Consider the following 19,360-nt stretch of genomic DNA (forward strand, 5'->3'; position numbering starts at 1 on the left):
GCCTTAGTTCTCTGCTTTCTGGCTTTAGGAGAAGTCAAATATTGACTGGAATAACAACTACAGGAATAACATATATGAATTGTTCATTCAGAATCATGGTCAAAATCACTGCAGTAATAACTGCAGTAAATATGCATGAATTTGTCTGATGACATCAGTGCAGAGACAGGTTAACAACACGGACCTCGAACCATTTCTCCCTGAAATATTTAGCCTCTTTTCAGACCAACTGTGTATTAACACAGTGAGACGCAGAGTGGGAGTGCAGGTCCGCTGATTGCTGAAGTGTTGAGACGGGAGGCTAAATACATGACTCTGGACGCTCTGTCTGCACATGTGCTCTCAAGATGTGGACCGAACTGCTGGGGTAATGTGCCTCATCCAGGGTCAGTCTTAATTGGCTTGTTGATGAGCCTGATTGCCTCCAGGCAGATTTGCCTCTTGGTGGGTCTATAAAGCAACTGCAGTGTCGACAGCTCATGACAAAGACTGTGAGCGGAGAACGCAGCTGTGTGCTTTGATAGTTATTGGCTTTTTTTATGTGGTTCTCATGAGAAGAGGTTTGGATTTCGCGCAGCATAATTGTTGCGATCTTTGGGATATTTGCTTAAAGCTTATTGTTAAAGAGGTAATTTCAGCCAAGTATTCTGATTGGTCAGAGGCATTCCAGCCGAGCAGATTACTCCCATAAAGCAGCAGTCTGAAACTATGAGCCGTCTAGAGCCGTGTGCCTGCAGGTTTTCATCCCAAAAAAACACTACAGAGCTCGTTTCACTGATCGCACAGCTTCAGTCGGAGGCGTCTGGTTGGAAAGCTCTCACATGGCTCTGGATGCTTCGGGTTGGTAAAACAGCCAAGAACACAGACAGCCTCTGGAGGAGAAGACCTTCCACACATTACTACAGTAAAGACCGCTATACTTCAGATATTTCTTTGGAGAAATTCTCATCAGCAAATGTTGGGTAACGAAACTTTGCGGAGCCAGAGGAAGACATTCGATTGGCTCTGACTTCAACTTACTAAGACTTACTTAAGACTTGCTTCAGTTTTGTCAGCAGTATGCTCTTAAGACCAAATTGAGTCGATGAAGCCTTTGCTTTACAGCTTGAAGACTCAAAATCATGGATGTAACCGGTTTACTTGGCGAGGGTGGGGGGTGATTGGGAGTGTCTTGCAACTCCCGTGGGTGGGGATTTTTTGTTTTTTGTTGCAAAATGGTACAGAAAGTGAGTTATGAAAGCCAGAAATCTCAGCAGCTGGTTGAGTAATCATTGAGTCACTGGTATTTGTCAACAACCCTGTCAACCCCCACAGATATATGATGGTGTGTATGTGATACGTGACAGTTAAAAACCTCACTTACTGCCCCTTTAAAGGATCCCACAGCGCGGTACTGTCCCACTGATCTCACTGAAGCTCTGCCAGTAGGACTGCTCTTTATAGTTTCACACATCACAGGCATTCCACGGAAAAGGACAACACTGAGCAGAGTTTAAGAGTACAATAAAAAAGAGAAAGCGACATGAATAATCACCAGAATCTGCCTGGTCTCCACCAGGGTTTAGCTGCAGCGGCCCGCCTCTCTCACAGCCAGCGGCTTCAGACTCAGACCTGGATACACATGGCGAAAGCTGCCTACCTACTCCAAAACCAAGTCCCACGTCTGCTTGACTGCAAGTACTCAATGCAGTTTCAATCTCATGCCTCACACTTATCTCTGTTTTCCAGTAATTTCAGTGATTTGTCCCCCCTCCCACCCCTCCAGAGGGCCATCTGGAGCATAATGTCATCAGTGTATCTGAGAGGAAACCTTAAGATGCTCCAACACTCCAGTCCGTCCTGTAAGTTTAAATTCAGTTTGGACCGTTAGACTGCCATTCTAAACAATGAGGCCCCGCTCTTTAACATCAAACACTTCATCTGCTGCACTAAACCGGAAAAGAACTGCCTGAAACGCTAGCTAAATAAATAGGACTGGAGCAAAGCTTGGAGGTTTGTGTAAATACATTTCAATGGGTAAAAGATGCAGAGCCCCGCCTTTCAATCAGCTGTCAGTGGAGCAGTCTTCTTTGATTACGTTCACATGCTTCAAATTAGAGTGAACCCTATTTCCTCAACTCTTGGGGCCTCAACCATTTGGCCTGTGACTAAACACAGGCATAGCCCCATTTTTCTGGGGGGAGGGGAGGTTTCACACACGTTAATGCGTGCACACACACACACACACATGAGCACAGATGGAAGCATGCGCTTACTTAACATGCTCACGTAAACGAGAAGGCGCGCACATACAAGCGCTGGTTATCGTCATTTTTACTGGTGTCACATTTGGAGGCCTGGAAGAGAAGCTATGGTTTCATTTTCGAGGAATCCTTCCCACTGCGCTCCAACATAATCCCACGCACCTGGAAAATGAATCTGAGTTGGATTTTAATATATTAGAGTTGGTATGCCATGGAGTGTATGCTATGAAGTCTGAAACTCAAAGTACTTCTTTTGTTGTTTTATTTCAGTCGGTGGATGTCATGTGATGAAATGATATGTAATGCTGAGCATAAACCCACTGGAAATACAGCAATATCCTGGCGGGAGTAGAGGAGGAGATATTGTGAAGGAGGAATTAAAACCAGGAGTGGGTGAAGTATTAGGAGGAGGAAGGAGTGAGACAGCAAGCAGAGGAGAAGAAATAGTGACGGACAAATTCAAATAGAAGAGTGAAAGTGTTGGGTTTCATTGCAAAACTTTATATCCACCACAGAAAGAATGACGTTCAGAGCTCAATATCTAAAAAAGATAAGCGGTCACATCCTTTAAATTGTTGCTGTTTTGTACGTAAAGGGCTCTAGATGGCTAATAGCTTCAGTGATTGTCAATATTGGGTATTATTTTTCTGCAAGCAATTGCTTTGCTGGAGTGTCCAATTTACATGCTGGATACCTCTTTCTGAAATGTAACTCTCCAAATCTGCTTTACCCTCGTATGAGTAACTGAGTGGCAGTAGGGGAGGGAAAACTTTAAATGAAGCGAAGTATTACTTGGTGTATTAATTGGTGGGAGAGAAGTAGAGATGTGAAGCCAGTAGGGAGCTCCTCTGTCGGGCCGGTCTGGTCTTCAGATTATCCTCAGCGAGGTGGCACGCCGAGCAGGAACGGACGGAGAATTCATGCGACAGTTTGAATTCCTTCGTGTTCGTCCCGTCTGTGATGTGGCGTGGCGGCTGATGCCATTTCCTTCCCTCAGAAGGGCAGGAAATGGCACCATTACACAGTAAGCAGAGCCAGATGGGCAGATGGGACCGGTTTGTTTTGGCGGCTCTGGTTCTGCCTGCGCAAAGTCATTTGGCTGGAGCTGGCTGTGGGAGCCGCAGGGTTCCTAGGAATCCAGAGGATGCTGGGAAGTTTGGAGTGGGGCGGGGTGGGGGCATGTTTGTGTGTGTGTGTGTGCATGTGTGGGTGTGTGGGTGTGTGTGTGTGTGGGGGGGTGATGCATTACAGGGGGTGTTGCTGTGTAGTTTGGCACATTGGCTGTGTGAGTTGCAAAAACAATTTGTTCCTGATGCTTCATCTCACTGTTTTAATAATCAGGACTGAGTGTGGCGGGGGGGGGGGGGGGGGGGGAATGTTCTTTTATACTTCTCCTTTTATAGTTTTGTGTTGATTTATACTGACCTATGAGAGCAAACCACCAAGTTTGTAAGTGCAAACTTACTTGCCCAATAAAACTCATTCTGATTGTTTTTGATGGCCAATAGCTTTTTTTTTTTTTTTTTTTAGATTTTTAAACACCTGAGCCAACTGAAGCTCCTGGACGATTGTTTTAGTGAGTTTTAAGACAAAAGATCTTAAAGTAGAGAACCTGCTCTTACATTAAAAAATAACGTCTCTACTTTTTCTTGCTGGCTCTTCTGTCTTTCTGCAGCACTTCTCTATCATCATGATCATTCAGGGGTCACAGGAATATTTGTTCCATCTGCTGGTGCTGTGACCTCTGACCTTTGACCTCCTTATGATTGGTTGCCTGTAATCAGCGGTGGTCCTGGCTTATTTGGTGCCCTAGGCAAGATCCTGAAGAGGTCCCAGTAAGGCCAGCAGATCTTGTCTGAACAGAGAAAGAAAGTTTCTCAAGCATGTCCCCATGGAGATAGTTGTCACGTCAACCATGTCTGCACCACCTGTGGGCATCAGATAAGAGGTGAACGTCACTTTATTCGGCGCAGGAGGCGGACACAGCAAGCAAAGACCCTGACCTCCCTGAAACTCTGCTGTCAGCTCATCCAAACATCTCATCATGATGTGAAAGGTGGACTGGATTCCCACTGCTCTGATCTTATGAACGTACATCTGTATAGAGTGGAGAGAAGCAAAGGTTCCCCAGGAGGCAAAAAACTATAAGAATAAGGAAGTGGGAGCGGGGAAAGATGAAAACACATATGTAAGGCTGTAAAACAGTAAATATGACTAAAAAATACATGTACTTCAGTGTAGTTTTGAGGGAATACACACATCCTTACATATTTTCCCCTTCTTTTCTTTTCAACAGAAAGCATCACTATTATTGTAATGAAGTACTATTAAGTGTAATGTAAATGTTGGACGTGTTGAGGCTCCAAGACCCAACACCTTAAAAAGTAAACAGCGCATCATCCTTCTGTTCATCCTCAGTTCTCTTGAAGAACTTGAGTCTTCCACAGAAAGCTTCCTCCCCCGCCGACCGGCTGTTTCCTCACTGATAGTGCAACAAACCCATCGTGGCGCTCGGCGTTTCTCCAGACGCTCCATGTTTCTCCAGACGCTCCATGTTTCTCCAGACGCTCCATGTTTCTCCAGACGCTCCATGTTTCTCCAGACGCTCCATGTTTCCCCAGACGCTCCATGTTTCCCCAGACGCTCCATGTTTCCCCAGACGCTCCATGTTTCTCCAGACGCTCCATGTTTCTCCAGACGCTCCATGTTTCTCCAGACGCTCCATGTTTCCCCAGACGCTCCATGTTTCTCCAGACGCTCCATGTTTCTCCAGACGCTCCATGTTTCTCCAGACGCTCCATGTTTCTCCAGACGCTCCATGTTTCCCCAGACGCTCCATGTTTCCCCAGACGCTCCATGTTTCTCGGAGTGTGACGGAGCCTTGGAAGCCGCCCCGCTCCCCAGACTCGTGTCAGACATGAAGCACAGCTGCAGCCGCTCATACGGGCCGGTCCGCTCCTCCCAGTGTCTCTTTGTGGCGGCTGTTTTGTGGATATGCAGCATTTTGGGGATTTTTGGGATCTCTTTCATCCAAATTGCGCTATTCTACATTTACATTTTAGCTGAAAAAATGTAACTTTTCAACTCACAGGCTGTATAGTCTATGTTTTACAGATATTGAACGATGCATTAGATAATCCATGACCTCTATTGACCTCTACTAGCAACCAGAAGGAATTGCAACAATATTGATAGAACTTGTCCCCTCCTACACTAATCCCCCCCCACCACCTGTCCCCTTGAGTTACGGTGGCCTGTAAATGACAAAAATAAGGCGTTGTTCATATGAGCATTTGTGATACGTCAACAAACAAACAGTATCCCAAGTATTTCAATGAGACCCGTGTGTTAACGGGTGACATGGATTGACGGAGCGCAGTGCGTGAAAATATCACAACCCAGTCCGTCAAAGAGTTTGAACTTTGTACAGACTGCTGAAAGGTTCGGAGCCCCGGCCACAACAACACAACCTAGGTGGTTTCAATGCAAACCAAATATCCCATCTGAACGCACCTAATAGTGTTGATTTTTAACACTTTCAGAGTTAAATTAACAATGACAATTTTACTGAGCAGGCATTCCATGGAAAATGACGACACTGAGTATGATAAAAGAAAGCAACATGACTAATCGCCTTAATCTGCCGTGTCTCCACTGACCAGGGTTTAGCTGGGGAAGTAAATATCTTACTTATTGCCCCTTTAAGGAAGTGACTTTTCTACAAAATGGATATAGAGAGTCTGGGAATAGAAGTCTAGCTGTAGCTCGTCCACTCTTGCTTTATGCTGAAATAATGCAAGACTTCACAGTACCGGCTGCACTGTTTGATTGACAGGTGATCTGTGGGAAGCGCAGTGCACAAATCAGAATATAAGAAAAAAGAGGATCTGGAGGATTACCAGTTTAAACTACAATGCTCATATATAATTATGCGTGCTTCGCTGTGCAGCCGCACTGCATCCAGAGGTTTTGATGCGGAGGATCAGCTAACTAAGAGTTTAAAGAGTTTAGACGTTCGGACTGTTGGTGGTTGTGAATGTTTATCCTCCTCTGGCTGTTCCCATCTGGTCACGGCTGCTGTTAGCATTCCCAAGTTAGCACAGCCATTCTCCAGCTGTCACAGACCTGTTCCCATACACTGATTTTATTTATGAGGAAAGATATCTGAGGAAATTAACCCGGCCAATAAGAGGAATCATGATCCCTCACTTAAAGACTGACAGAGTGTTTGGAGACGGTTGTGTGAAAGCCAAGACAAACTATCAGCTCTGTTCTGCCAGAGTCAAATGTGGAAACATTTGACTGCCCAGGCAAACGAATAGCAGCCTGGTAATATCTAATAATATTATATGGAATATAATCTGTAATCTAATAAACAAATATGAAATATAATCTGTAATATGTGATACAATAACATATGTAATATAATTTGTAATATAATAATATAATGTCATATAATTTGTAATATAATAATATAAGAATATAATATCTGTAATTTACTAAGTAGTTTGTTCAGATCTCATGAATTTACAGCATTGAAGTGTCACTACATGACATCATTACTGAACTAATACTGCTAAACCTTTACTCCATTTTATTTTGCTCTACTCTGCTAGACTCTGCTCTACTGCAGTTCTCTACTGTGCTTCGCCCCACTCTCTTCTTCTCTGCTCTGCTGAACTGTACTGTTCTTTACTCTGCTTTACTCGACTCTATCCTACTGTGTTCTACACTACTCTGCTCTGCTGGACTCCACTCTGCTCTACTAAATAGTATAGTATAGTATAGTATAGTATAGTATAGTATAGTATAGTATAGTATAGTAAAGTATAGTATAGTAAATATAATATAGTATAGACTCTACAGAACCCCTCAGCATTTGAAACCCCTTCCTGACCCTCTCCTGTTGTGGTTTTTATTGCTCTTATTATATTTTATATTTACATATATATATATATATTGGCTCTTTTATTCAGAATTGTTCTATTATTTTGAACATCACTGACTTTTTATCGGCTTCGGTCGAATTGTTCTTCTGCCTTTCTTTGCTTCCTTCCTGCTGTTTGTTTTACTTCCTTATCTGTGTAAAACACTTTGGAACTTTGTTTTATAAAATAAATAAAGTGTTATATAAATAGTTATTATTATTATTATTGTTATTATTGTTATTATGAATACCTCATACCCCAACCTGACCCTGGGGTTAATTCCCCCTCTACCTTCTGCCGTCTCTCTGGTCCTCCTCCCTCTCATATTTCCTACCGTGTCAAATGCATAAAGAGGCTGACTGACTTCAAAAAGTGTTCAAGCTTTGTCAGGAAAGGAAACAGACATTTCTATCTCATTGACATTCGTATGTGGACTACAGGGCACTGATCTCAGTCATGCAGACACAGTCTGTCTCCCTTGTACACACACAAACACACACACACACACACACACACACACACACACACACACACACACACATTCTTACAATCATGAGTCGTGCACATTGCCTTGGGTTCTGAAGTGATTTATTTCGGTGCTGTAATATAGACCAGATTGGAGACCTTGCCATGCACACTTCATGATTTATTCTGTATCGTCCCTCTGCTGCCTTTGTGGTCTTATGTCCTTTGGAGGAGACAAGTTCATGGCACTGTGGGTCCTGAATTAGGGACACATAATTTGTTTAATTACACTCTAACTGCCAGACGCCCACTTTACACACTCCTCACCCCTCAAATATTATGAGGCTGCCAGTTCATGACTTGTCTGGTTTCCAAATCACAGAGAAACTGTTGGTTTTGCGTTCTCAAAAGCAATACAAACACTGCGACACAGCACACTGTCCGTAAAGCAAACTGTTCTTGAAATCACAAACACCATCAGACTCACTTTAATTGCCCTTCTTGCTGTGCCTCCTGGGAAGCAAAGCTAAAGAGACTGTGTGCCATGCAATATATTTGACATAAGACATGAAGTATCACACTGCACTCCTGTGTAGCTCACTGGGTAGAGCAAGGCACTAACACTAGCCAGGGTTAGGGGTTCCATTCCCACTGGGGCCGCCCATACTGTAAATGTATGCAGTCATGGTAACGTGATATGCTGCGGGTAAAAGTGTTCTCTGTATTCATATTCGAGTCTCTCTGTGTTGTAGGTAGAGAGAAACGTGAGAGCCATTCCAGCATGGAGGGGAGGCGGGGTCTTCTCTTCAGCCTCATCATAGCAGCGTGTTTCTATGGCAACACTGCTCAGACGACAGGTGGGTATGATTACCCAGCTATGACTTAACTTCCTGCATACCAGAACGTAAAGGATCAAGGCGAACGTGTCTCATTTCAGCATTACATCAGCTCATAACATCTGTATAACCAATCTACTCTAGTGTATACACAGAAATGCACGTAAGTGCACACATGCATGCACAAAAACACATGTACGTGCCTGCAGAAACACACACACACCTGTTCACACGCATACTGGGCCTTACAGAACAGATCTGAGTGGTGAGTTATGAAGTTCATGTTCATTACGAGCACCTAAAGAGCACCATTACTAACCCTGCACGGAAATGTGTTTCTTTGCTGCTGGCCACATGTAAATGATGCATTAACTGTTTCACAATAACACACAATAAGGGGCATTATGGCACTGACTGCCAGGCGTTTAAGGTACGTAAAAGTTTAGAGTTGAAGCGATGAACTGATGTTGAACTCTTCTTAGTGACAAAGAAAGACAAAAGGATGTTGGCAGCTGATTCATTCCAGCCACCAACCTCCGTCCTGAATAGGGTTGGGTCAACAGCCTGTGTACCACTGTATGCACTATCAACACCGTTTGAGGAAAATGAACACCAGGTGTAAGCCCACCACTTTTTTCTATATTATTCTCACGCTTTTGCACCCATGGCACGCTTCCAAGAACCACCCTGGAGGTAAGTGCTTCGCAGTAGACCCCTGCTCCCATCCAAAAACTGTCCATGACCCTACAACAAGCTGCTCTCCCCTTCCCCCGGCCTGCACACAACACGTGGAACTCATCACTTGTAGTTTTAGATCATACTGACACTTTTGCACCCCTGACACACTTCCAAGAACCAAGACCCACCCTGGGGGTAAGTTTTGTAGCAGCACCCTGCAGCTCTCCATCTGCAAAACCCGTCTGTGATCTGACGACCGGCTGCTCTGCCCTCCCTCCCAGTCTGCACTCAAGAGGCGGTGGCCGACATCGTCTTCTTGGTCGACGGGTCGTGGAGCATCGGCACCGAGAACTTTGAGCAGATCCGTCAGTTTCTGCACACGCTGGTCAACAGCTTCGACGTTGGGCCTGACCATGTCCGCATCGGCCTGGTCCAGTACAGCACCACGGCACGCACCGAGTTCCTGCTCAACACCTACCAGACTAAGGAAGACATCCTCCAGTACATCAGCAACCTGCCTTACAAGGGGGGCGGCACCCAGACGGGGCTGGGCTTGGATTTCATGCTGACCGAGCATTTTGTGAAAGGAGCCGGAAGTAGGGCCGGCAACGTGCCGCAGATCGCCGTGGTGATCACCGACGGCAAATCACAGGACAACGTCGAGCCCCACGCCCAGCAGCTGAAGAGTAGGGGAATTATTTTGTACGCAATCGGTATCAAAGAGGCAGACGAAGAACAGCTGAGGGAGATAGCGAACAAGCCACATGACCAGCATGTCTACAGCGTGTCCGACTTTGCAGCGCTGCAGGGGATTTCTCAGAGCATCATCCAGACGCTGTGCACGACTGTGGAGGAAGCCAAACGACAACTCCTTCTATCGGTTCAAGGTAATTCGTGTAATACCACACAGCTCGTGGTGATTCCAAGATCCAACTTTAGTAGTAATATATCTGGAGAGTGATAGAGTGAAGCCAAATGGAAATGCTGATTTCTACAGAAATCTCAATGGCCAACAGAATTTCCCTGCAGTGACATCCTGTTCAAATTTACCTGAGTGAAAGGGAAATTACCTTGACCAACAGAATATCCCTAAAACAATTCAAAGTTCTTCTGTGCCTCGTACCATTGTTCAGGATAATACATATTGCTAGCACACAGCTTGTGGTGATTATGGCTTTTTTAAACCTTAATTTACGCAGCCTAATGAAGATATAATTGAGTATGCATGCAATGCCTTGGTTTGCATTCATCCAGTTCCACACATTCACACTCTGCTACTGTTGGCCACTAAGCAGCTCCACAAGAGTAGTTGGGGATGGGGCCTTGTTCAAGGATTCATTGAGGTCCCATTTTATTTGGATAGTCCAATGTTGGTACTCAGCTTCCTATCAAGTGACTATAATGTGTCACTGAAAAGCATATTGAGTTTCAACAGATGCTCATAATTGTGTGAAAAACCTCTATAGATATTCAATGTCTGGGCTAAGGTTAATCTTAGGGTTGGGCTTGATGTTAGAAATAGGGTCAGTTTAGGGGCAGGGTTGGGTTTAGATTTAAAAATGGGGTCAGGGTAGACTGCAGTCAGGGTTAGGGTTACATAGTCTGTGGGAATGCACCAAATAGGTAAGTGACACTTCTTTTTGTCACCTGATAGTAAGTTGAGTATCAACATTAGACTATCCAAATAGTATTACCCACATTGATTATAGATGTCAAGGGAGGGGACAGGGCTACTCACTCACTGTGCCATTTTTTCACAGCAATACTAGGGTTTCTAACCAGCAGCCTTCTGATCACAAGCCTGCTTCCTTATTTGTGCAACACTCCTCGATTTGCTGCCCAGCATCATAATCCATCTGAGATCAAAATTAATTAAGACTTAGCGAGGAATTACATTGGCTGAAGACAGACCACAAGACTCTCAGGGTCTTTGGTCTCTTAGGTTTAATTTTCTCTCAGAGAAATTAATAGAAATGTAAAAACCCTTTGAATAGAATGTTGAATGTTGCGTTAGAATATTAACAACATGGACCCACACAGTGTAAACGCTCAAATATTACTCCAAATGAGTGTCTTTGGTGGGTACATACACACACACACACACACACACACACACACACACACAGTGAATGTTCTTCAACCTGTCACTCCAAATGCTGACTGTCTTCTCTCTCCTCTCCAGAATGTGCCAATGCCACCGTGGCCGACATCGTCTTCCTGGTCGATGGCTCCTCCAGCATCGGCATCGCTAACTTTCAGGAAGTCCGGCAGTTTCTCCGCAACTTCATCGGGGGCCTAGACATCGGCGCTGACAAAGTTCGGGTCGGCTTGGCGCAGTACAGCGACGAGCCTCACCAGGAGTTCCTGCTGAAGGATCACATGGACAAACAATCCCTGCTGGCCGAAGTAGACAACCTGCCCTACCGAACGGGGAACACGGCTACGGGCAAGGCCATCACCTTCCTCCGGGAAAAATATTTCACTGCAGAGGCTGGAAGCCGCGCTGGCCAGCGGGTACCTCAGGTGGCCGTGGTCATCACGGACGGGGACTCTGCAGATGACGTGTTGGCGCCCGCCCAGCTCCTGAGAAAGCATGGAGTCATTGTGTTTGGCATTGGGGTGGGAGCGGCCAACATGACGGAGCTCCAGTCCATCACCAACCGACCCTACCAGCGCTTCCTGTCAAGCATCGATAACTACCAGGCTCTGCAGACAGTGACTGACAGCCTGCTGCAAACTGTGTGTGTCTCCATGGAGAATCAGAGGCTAGGTAAGGCAAAGAATTGTGGGAATGGTATTAAGATAGTTGTCCGCTTAGTTGTCTTGCATTAAATAATAATGTGAGAACACCAATTAGCAAACAGCAGTGGAACAGGAGGAGGAGGAAATATATTAAAGAAATGTATGTTTATGTAGAAATGTGTTTTAAGACAAGATTTAAAGCCTAAACTGTGGCAGGGCGCTCCTATACCTGGTTGTACACTACCTTGGGACGGCCAAGATCTCCCCGCCTGAGAATCTCAGAGTCTCAGGAACTGACATGTCCAACAGCATATCTGCTCCAAGCCTACAGATGTAACACATGCTAGTTCTGTAGTGATTAATGTAGGACTCCTTAGTTCGAGTGACTTTTGAGGTCAGCCAGTCATGGTACGGTGACAGCCAAAATATGCAACAATAAGTGCAGACATTTGGTAAACAAAACGTGTGGGAACCAGTAATCCACAGAAATGTTTTCTTGGCAGGTCTTCGCAACTCCATTTAGACCATGTGACATGGAAAGTCTTTATTGACAGCAGTGTAAACAAATTTCTTTCATGTGGAGTGGGAGCTTTTTCAGGTGGGGGGGGGGGGGCTGTTTAACATCTATTTAACATCAGGAGACAACAGTGGTGGGAACTATGATGGGGAATTATCACCAGCTTCCGGCTAAATGCTGGTAAATTTAGTCTGTGGCTGGTAAATTAGTCTACACTTACTCAACCATCATTTGGTGTCCTATTCTATTCAAAAAATGAAGTTGGCTGGTAAAATAGTGAAAGTGGCTGGTATGTTAATCAACTCTACCAGCCGCTTTGGCAGTTAACCAATCATCATTTGGAGGTCATAAACTGTTTTTTTTTTTGTTTCTTCAGCCTTGGCCCAAAGGTTTGCAGACATTTTCTTCCTGGTGGACAGTAGTATCTCCACGACAGACTTCCCAAATATCAGGAACCTCCTCAACCGGCTGGTCAACCAACTCAATATTGGAGCTTCTGCCCACCGATTTGGTTTGGCCCAGTTTAGCCAAGACGTCAAGGTTGAATTTCTCCTCAATGCTTTCAAAACCAAAGAGGAGACCATGGCCGCTGTCCGGCGTTTCCGCCTGCGCCGAGTACAGGCTAACGAGCCACGCAACCTGGGTAATGCTTTGCAGTACGCCAGCACTAACTTTTTCACCAGTGAGGCAGGTAGCCGGGAAGACAAAGGCTTCCGGCAGTTCCTGGTGGTCGTGTCTGGAGGGGATTCGGATGATGCTGTGTTTCAGGCTTCCCGTCTGGTGAAGTCTGAAGGGGTAACAGTGGTGGGGATAGGCCTAGGTACTGCAACAGTGAATGAAATGAGGGTAGTAGCCACTGCTCCGTACATATACCAGTCTGCCAACATTGTACCTGCTTTGAAGACTCTCTTTGAGACTGAGGAGGAGGTGACCACTATTACCGGAGGTAAGGAAGGTTTATTTATCATCACAGAATTACTCACTTGACTACTGACTATAAAGGAAATGAACTGAACATACTTACTTAACATGGGATTTTTTTTTCTGTTAGAGAGTGTTATTTCCTATACGAGCCTCCAAAACCATTTGGAAAGTGAAAATAGATTTTTTTTCCCCCTACAGCTTATTCACAATATATCCACCAGTATAACTTGCTAATAATTTTACCCCCAACCAAAATGTAGACACTATTTTACAGATTGTACTATTCTTGAGGTTGAGTAGTTGATAGTGCTGGAATTAATTGGTACTTATCATTTTACCCTCTTTCTCTACTCTTTCACAGATTGCAAAGCAGCCAAACTGGCAGACATTGTGTTCATTGTTGATGAGTCGGGAAGCATCGGTACTCCCAACTTTCAGCTGGTGCGCACTTTCCTGCACAAGATTGTGGATGGCCTAGCGGTCAGTCCGAATAGAGTCCGAGTGGGCATTGTCATGTACAACGACAGGCCCACAGCACAGGTCTACCTGAACACTTTCAAGGACAAGAACGAGACCCTTCAGTTCATCAAAATCCTGCCTTACCATGGAGGCGGTACCAACACTGGAGCTGCTCTGAAGTTTGCTCGGGAGAAAGTCTTCATCAAGGAGAAAGGCAGCAGGAAAAGCCTGGGTGTCCAGCAGGTGGCGGTGGTGATCACAGACGGCGAATCCCAGGATGTCGTGAGCCAAGAGGCCGCCGATCTCCGTCGAGCTGGTGTCACCGTTTACGCCGTAGGGATCAAAGATGCCAAGAAGACCGAGCTGGTACAGATGGCGTCTTATCCTTCCAAGAAACACGTGTTTATTGTGGACAGTTTCGCCAAGCTGAAAACCCTGGAGCAGAGCCTGCAGAAGACCCTGTGTCATAACATCTTTCGCCAAGCGATCACAATCAATACAAGGAGAACGGGCATCAAACAAGGTTTGAGCCAGTGTTTTTTTAACAGTGGCTTTGGTCACTTGAATTTCAACAAAATCTATAATCAAAAAGATAAAGTCTAAGTTTAAGGATAAGGTCAGGTGTTATAGTGTATAAAGTGTAGTGAATTGAAAGCAGAGAATTGAATGTGTGGAGAAAAAACCCTTACTATGCGGCATTCTTGCTTTCCTTTTCTTTCCAGGCTGTGTACAAAAAGATGAAGCAGACATCTTCTTCCTGATCGACCACTCAGGAAGCATTTACCCTAAAGACTTCAAAGACATGAAGACGTTCATCACTGAGTTTCTCCATACCTTCCATATTGGGCCACAACATGTCCGCGTGGGGGTTGCAAAATACGCAGATTTACCAAACTTGGAATTTGACCTGACAGCCCACTCAGATGTCAACTCATTAGAGAAGGCTGTGGAGAACATAAAACAAATAGGAGGTGGGACCAACACAGGAGCAGCGCTGTCATTCATGGGTCCCAACTTTGAGAGAGCAATGGCCACTCGAGGTCACAAAGTCCCAGAGTACCTGGTTGTCATCACTGATGGGAAGTCTGCCGACGAGGTCAAGGTTCCTGCAGAGAAACTGAGGGCGCAGGGCGTCGTCATCTACGCCATTGGGGTGAAAAACGCAGACGAGACTGAGCTGGAAGAGATTGCTGGAAGCCCCGAGAAGACATTCTTTGTCAATGATTTTGATGCCCTGAAGCCCATCAAGGACGACATTATCACAGACATCTGTTCCCAAGATGGTAAGGGAAACTAGACTGTTATTCTTTTAAAAGGCATGTCTTGCATATTTTATAGTTACTCACCACTGAAAGTATTGTATTGGTATGGATACAATGGATACTACTCCAATGAGCCATTTTCGAATTGAATGTAGATCTGAAAATCAATTTAGCAAAATGGGAGAATTACATTATTACAATTGCTTCTTGTTATGAAGCTTAGCATACATCTGTTTTAGGACTCAGAGCTAGAGAAAGTTACATCAGCAACGATAGTAACAATGATAGTAATAATAACCACAATAATAAAACAATAACATATAGAGTATTTAAAAAATAAGGTTACAAAGTGCTTTACATGGAATCTTAGCTGAATGCTTAAGACAAGAAAAGTAAGAGAAAAACAGGAACACTGCACCAACAGTTCTATTTTACTCTGTCCACAGTTTGCAAAGATGTACCAGGCGACCTCCTTTTTTTGATTGACAGCTCCGGTAGCATCAATCCGCCGGACTTCCAAAAAATGAAAGACTTCATGAAATCAGTCATCACCAAGTCTGTCCTTGGGCAGAATAAGGTGCACATCGGCGTCATGCAGTACAGCACTATCCAAAGACTGGAATTCCCTCTCAACCGTTACTACGCCAAAGGCGAAATGACGAAAGCTATAGATGATATGCAGCAGATAGGCGGAGGCACGCACACAGGTGGTGCCATTTCTGATGTTTCACAGTATTTTGATGTATTCAGAGGAGGCCGTCCAGACCTGAGGCAGAGACTTATAGTGATAACAGATGGCGAGTCTCAGGACGAGGTCGCAGGCCCTGCTGAGGCTCTGAGAGCCAAAGGGGTCATGATCTACGCCATCGGGGTGGTGAACGCCAACACCACTCAGCTGCTGGAGATCAGCGGTTCACAGGACAGGATGTATGCTGAGAGGGACTTTGATGCACTGAAGGACCTGGAGAGCGAGGTGGCCATGGAGCTCTGCGATACCAAGGGAGGTGAGAGCATATTGGGATTATTACAAAAATTATTTGGGATTCAGGTGTTCTGGTGGTCAGTGGTCTAAGGCAGGTACCATGTAAACACTAAGTCCTGGGTTTGAATCTGGCTCGAAACCTTTGTCACATGTCCCAGTCTTTCCTGTGTCTCTCTACTTTGTACTGTCCAATAAAGACAGAAATGCCCGAAAAATAATTTTAAAAAAAAAGGTTTTGCTTGAATACTTTTAAAGTGGCATTAAGCATCTGCGACTTCTACCGACCTCTATCAGGGAGAATTGGAAGTGTCTTGAAACTCCATTGGGTGAGGTTTTTTTTACAGGGTGGAAAGTGAGTTTTGAAAGCCATAAATCAAAGTAATAATCAGTTGAGTCATTGGTACTGATCAACAACCCTGTCAAAATCCTGCAGATATATTATGGTCTGCTTTGTATTCAAAATAATATTGTTGATCAATTATTTACCTTCCTTATCCTTGCCTCCTCCTTTCACTTTGCTAAGCTTGCTGATGTTATTGCAATATGACTGGAAATCAAATATTAAAGCTGCAGTCTGTAAGATTCTTTTTTTTACATAACTGTTATAACAGACAGTAATGCAAAAACCCTGTAGTTGTAGAGTGGGAGTATCAGGGCTCTCTCTTGTAATCTCACTCTGCAATAGTTTTCCTGTAAAAAAAAAAAAAAACACAATTAACAATCTAAGATGTCCATCCATTCAGCAAAAGTCTCAGAGAAGGGGACTTTCCACCTCTCTGCTGACCACATATCCTCAGTATGTCTGTATACTTGCAGGGAGGGGACGCAGATGAAGGTTAGAGGGAATAGGGGAGAAAGAGTGAATTAAGAGCTGTGGCTTTGGTAGAGTGTTTTCCAATTTTAACTGAACTCTCTGTTTTTGAAAATGCATATTGCCACATTAAAAGTTAAGCTACTGATTTGTTGCCATAAAAATACACTTGTCTGTGGTAATTTAACGTCTAATTGACTCCTCACCCTCCCCACCCCTTTCTTTTTGTCCTTTTTCTTCAACCAGAATGTAAGAAGACAGAAGTAGCTGATATTATTTTCATGGTGGACGGCTCCACCAGCATAACCCTGCCCAAGTTCAGAAGCATGCTGAAGTTTATGGCATCGATGGTGAACCAAACCACTGTCGGTGAAAAGCTGACTCACTTTGGGGTAATTCTTTACTCCAATGACCCCAAATCCATGTTCACTCTCAACCAGTATTACTCCAAAAGAGAGGTTCTTAATGCCATAGCAGCTTTGAAGTCACCGTATGGGGACACCTACACGGGCAAGGCTCTGGAGTATTCCTTACAGTTCTTTGATGCTGCAAATGGCGGTCGGGCGGCCTCCCAGGTGCCTCAGGTTCTATTGGTGATCACAGACGGCGATGCTACAGACCGTAACAACCTGGTTGCGCCATCTAAGGCGCTGCGAGACAAAGGCATCCGTGTCTTCAGTATCGGAGTGGAAGGAGCCAACATAACTCAGCTGGAGATCATGGCTGGTGAAGACAAGTCCAGGGTTTTCTACGTGGACAATTTTGATGCCCTGGAAAATCTATACACAAATATTTCTCATGTCCTCTGCAACAACACGAAGCCAGGTAGGATGCAACAAGTACAAATTCGGTACAGTCTCACTGCGCATTTGTGGCACTGATGTATAGTTCTTTGTATAGAAGCAGTCATGATTTGTGAAAAATGTTTTCTCAAGTGCTGCAAACTGTGAGGAAGTTTGATAGCACACAAGCATAGAAGAATGGAGTATGTCTGTCCTTGGCATAATGGTACTTTATTATTTAATGGTGCCCTTACTTATTAGCAACAATGTGTGCATATACTCAAACATTTAAATGACCTTCCCTTGCTTTGCTTTGACAGTTTGTGAGAAACAGAAGGCTGACCTGGTCATTTTGATGGATCAGTCAACCAGCATCAGCCGGGATGACTACACCATCATGAAGACCTTTACAACAGAACTGGTGAACAGCTTCAACATCAGTGAGAAGTATGTGCACGTTGGAGTCGCGCAGTTCAGCACCAATCCTCAGAAGGAGTTTTACCTCAACCAGTACTACACCGAGGCAGAAGTGAACAAACATATCCTCGACTTGACGCAGCTCGGCGGAGACACCTACATTGCAAAGGCCCTGGATTTCATTCGGGACTATTTCCAGGCGTCGCGGGGTAGCCGTATCTCCGCTGGGATTTCCCAGAATCTGGTGCTGATCACAGACGGCGAGTCGCACGATGATGTGGAGGATGCAGCCGACCGTCTCAGGGCTCTGGGGATTGAGGTGTTTGCCATCAGCATCGGAGACGTCCATGATCTGGAGCTCCTGCAGATCACTGGTACCCCAGAAAGGCTATTCACTGTGCAGAACTTTGGCAGCTTGGCAAACATCAAGCAAAAGGTGATCGACACCATCTGCAAATCCAAACCCATCCCAGATCCATCTGGTGAGTTGAGAAGTGTGACTTTGTCTCTCTGTCTGTCTCCCTTACACCCCTCTCTCCTCCCTCTCTCTCTCTCTGTCTCTGATGATATTGAATGACTGCCAATGATAAACTCATTTGTCTCTCTCCTGCAGCCTGCAGCATTGATATCGCCATGGGATTCGATATTTCTCAAAGGACTGGAGCTCCTGGTCAGCTCCTGGTCAGCGGCCAGACCAAGCTCCAGACCTTCCTGCCAGAGATCGTCCGCTATGTTTCCAGCCTACAGGGTCTGTGCTGCACCGGACGCACCCCCATCAAGCCCAACATCGCCTTCCGAGTGGTGAGTCGCGACGGACGAACCCTGTATGACTTCAACTTCGAGGGCTACAACGCGGATGTGGTGAACAAGGTCATGGCCGTGCAGATGTCCGAGGCCACCTACTTCAACACGGCTCTGCTGCACTCCTTCAGAGACAAGTTGAAGGCAGAGTCCAACGCTGGTGTGAAGGTGAGTCTGAGAGATAAAATAGTCTTGCATACACAAAGACACCTCAACACCAATTTATTGTGTCGATGTCTCAGTCTATCAAACCCACACGTTTTGTTAAGGTAATGTTTTTCTATATTCTTATATTTTTGTGTTAGAATTGTGCGATGAATGACAAGTGCAATGAATTAACAGCAACATGTAAAAGTTAACGAGTGCCGTGTTTTGTTTTGTTTTGTCCTTTTTTCCCCAACACATTATGTGTAATGGTTCAATAAGGGAATCAAAAGGATTCAGATTCGATAAGCAGATTAAATACTGGTTTCAGATTTCATAAAATACTTTCAAACTCCAACCCTAGCCTAT

At 44.9% G+C, this 19,360-nt stretch overlaps 1 protein-coding gene across 1 annotated transcript in view; it reads left to right on the plus strand.

Moving 5' to 3' along the window:
- col6a4a (collagen, type VI, alpha 4a) overlaps window positions 1-19,360 on the plus strand; it is a 72,833-nt gene that overhangs the window by 12,008 nt on the left and 41,465 nt on the right. Inside the window, exons 3-12 of the mRNA XM_071898895.2 lie at window positions 8,389-8,493; window positions 9,432-10,037; window positions 11,333-11,920; window positions 12,786-13,355; window positions 13,695-14,315; window positions 14,515-15,075; window positions 15,501-16,058; window positions 17,094-17,672; window positions 17,950-18,528; window positions 18,660-19,015. Coding sequence (XP_071754996.2) covers window positions 8,418-8,493; window positions 9,432-10,037; window positions 11,333-11,920; window positions 12,786-13,355; window positions 13,695-14,315; window positions 14,515-15,075; window positions 15,501-16,058; window positions 17,094-17,672; window positions 17,950-18,528; window positions 18,660-19,015 — 5,094 coding nt within the window. The 5' untranslated portion in view covers window positions 8,389-8,417. The remainder of the gene's footprint in view (window positions 1-8,388; window positions 8,494-9,431; window positions 10,038-11,332; window positions 11,921-12,785; window positions 13,356-13,694; window positions 14,316-14,514; window positions 15,076-15,500; window positions 16,059-17,093; window positions 17,673-17,949; window positions 18,529-18,659; window positions 19,016-19,360) is intronic.

The sequence above is a fragment of the Centroberyx gerrardi genome, chromosome 12, assembly GCF_048128805.1.
Source record: "Centroberyx gerrardi isolate f3 chromosome 12, fCenGer3.hap1.cur.20231027, whole genome shotgun sequence".
NCBI classification, from domain to species: domain Eukaryota; kingdom Metazoa; phylum Chordata; class Actinopteri; order Beryciformes; family Berycidae; genus Centroberyx; species Centroberyx gerrardi.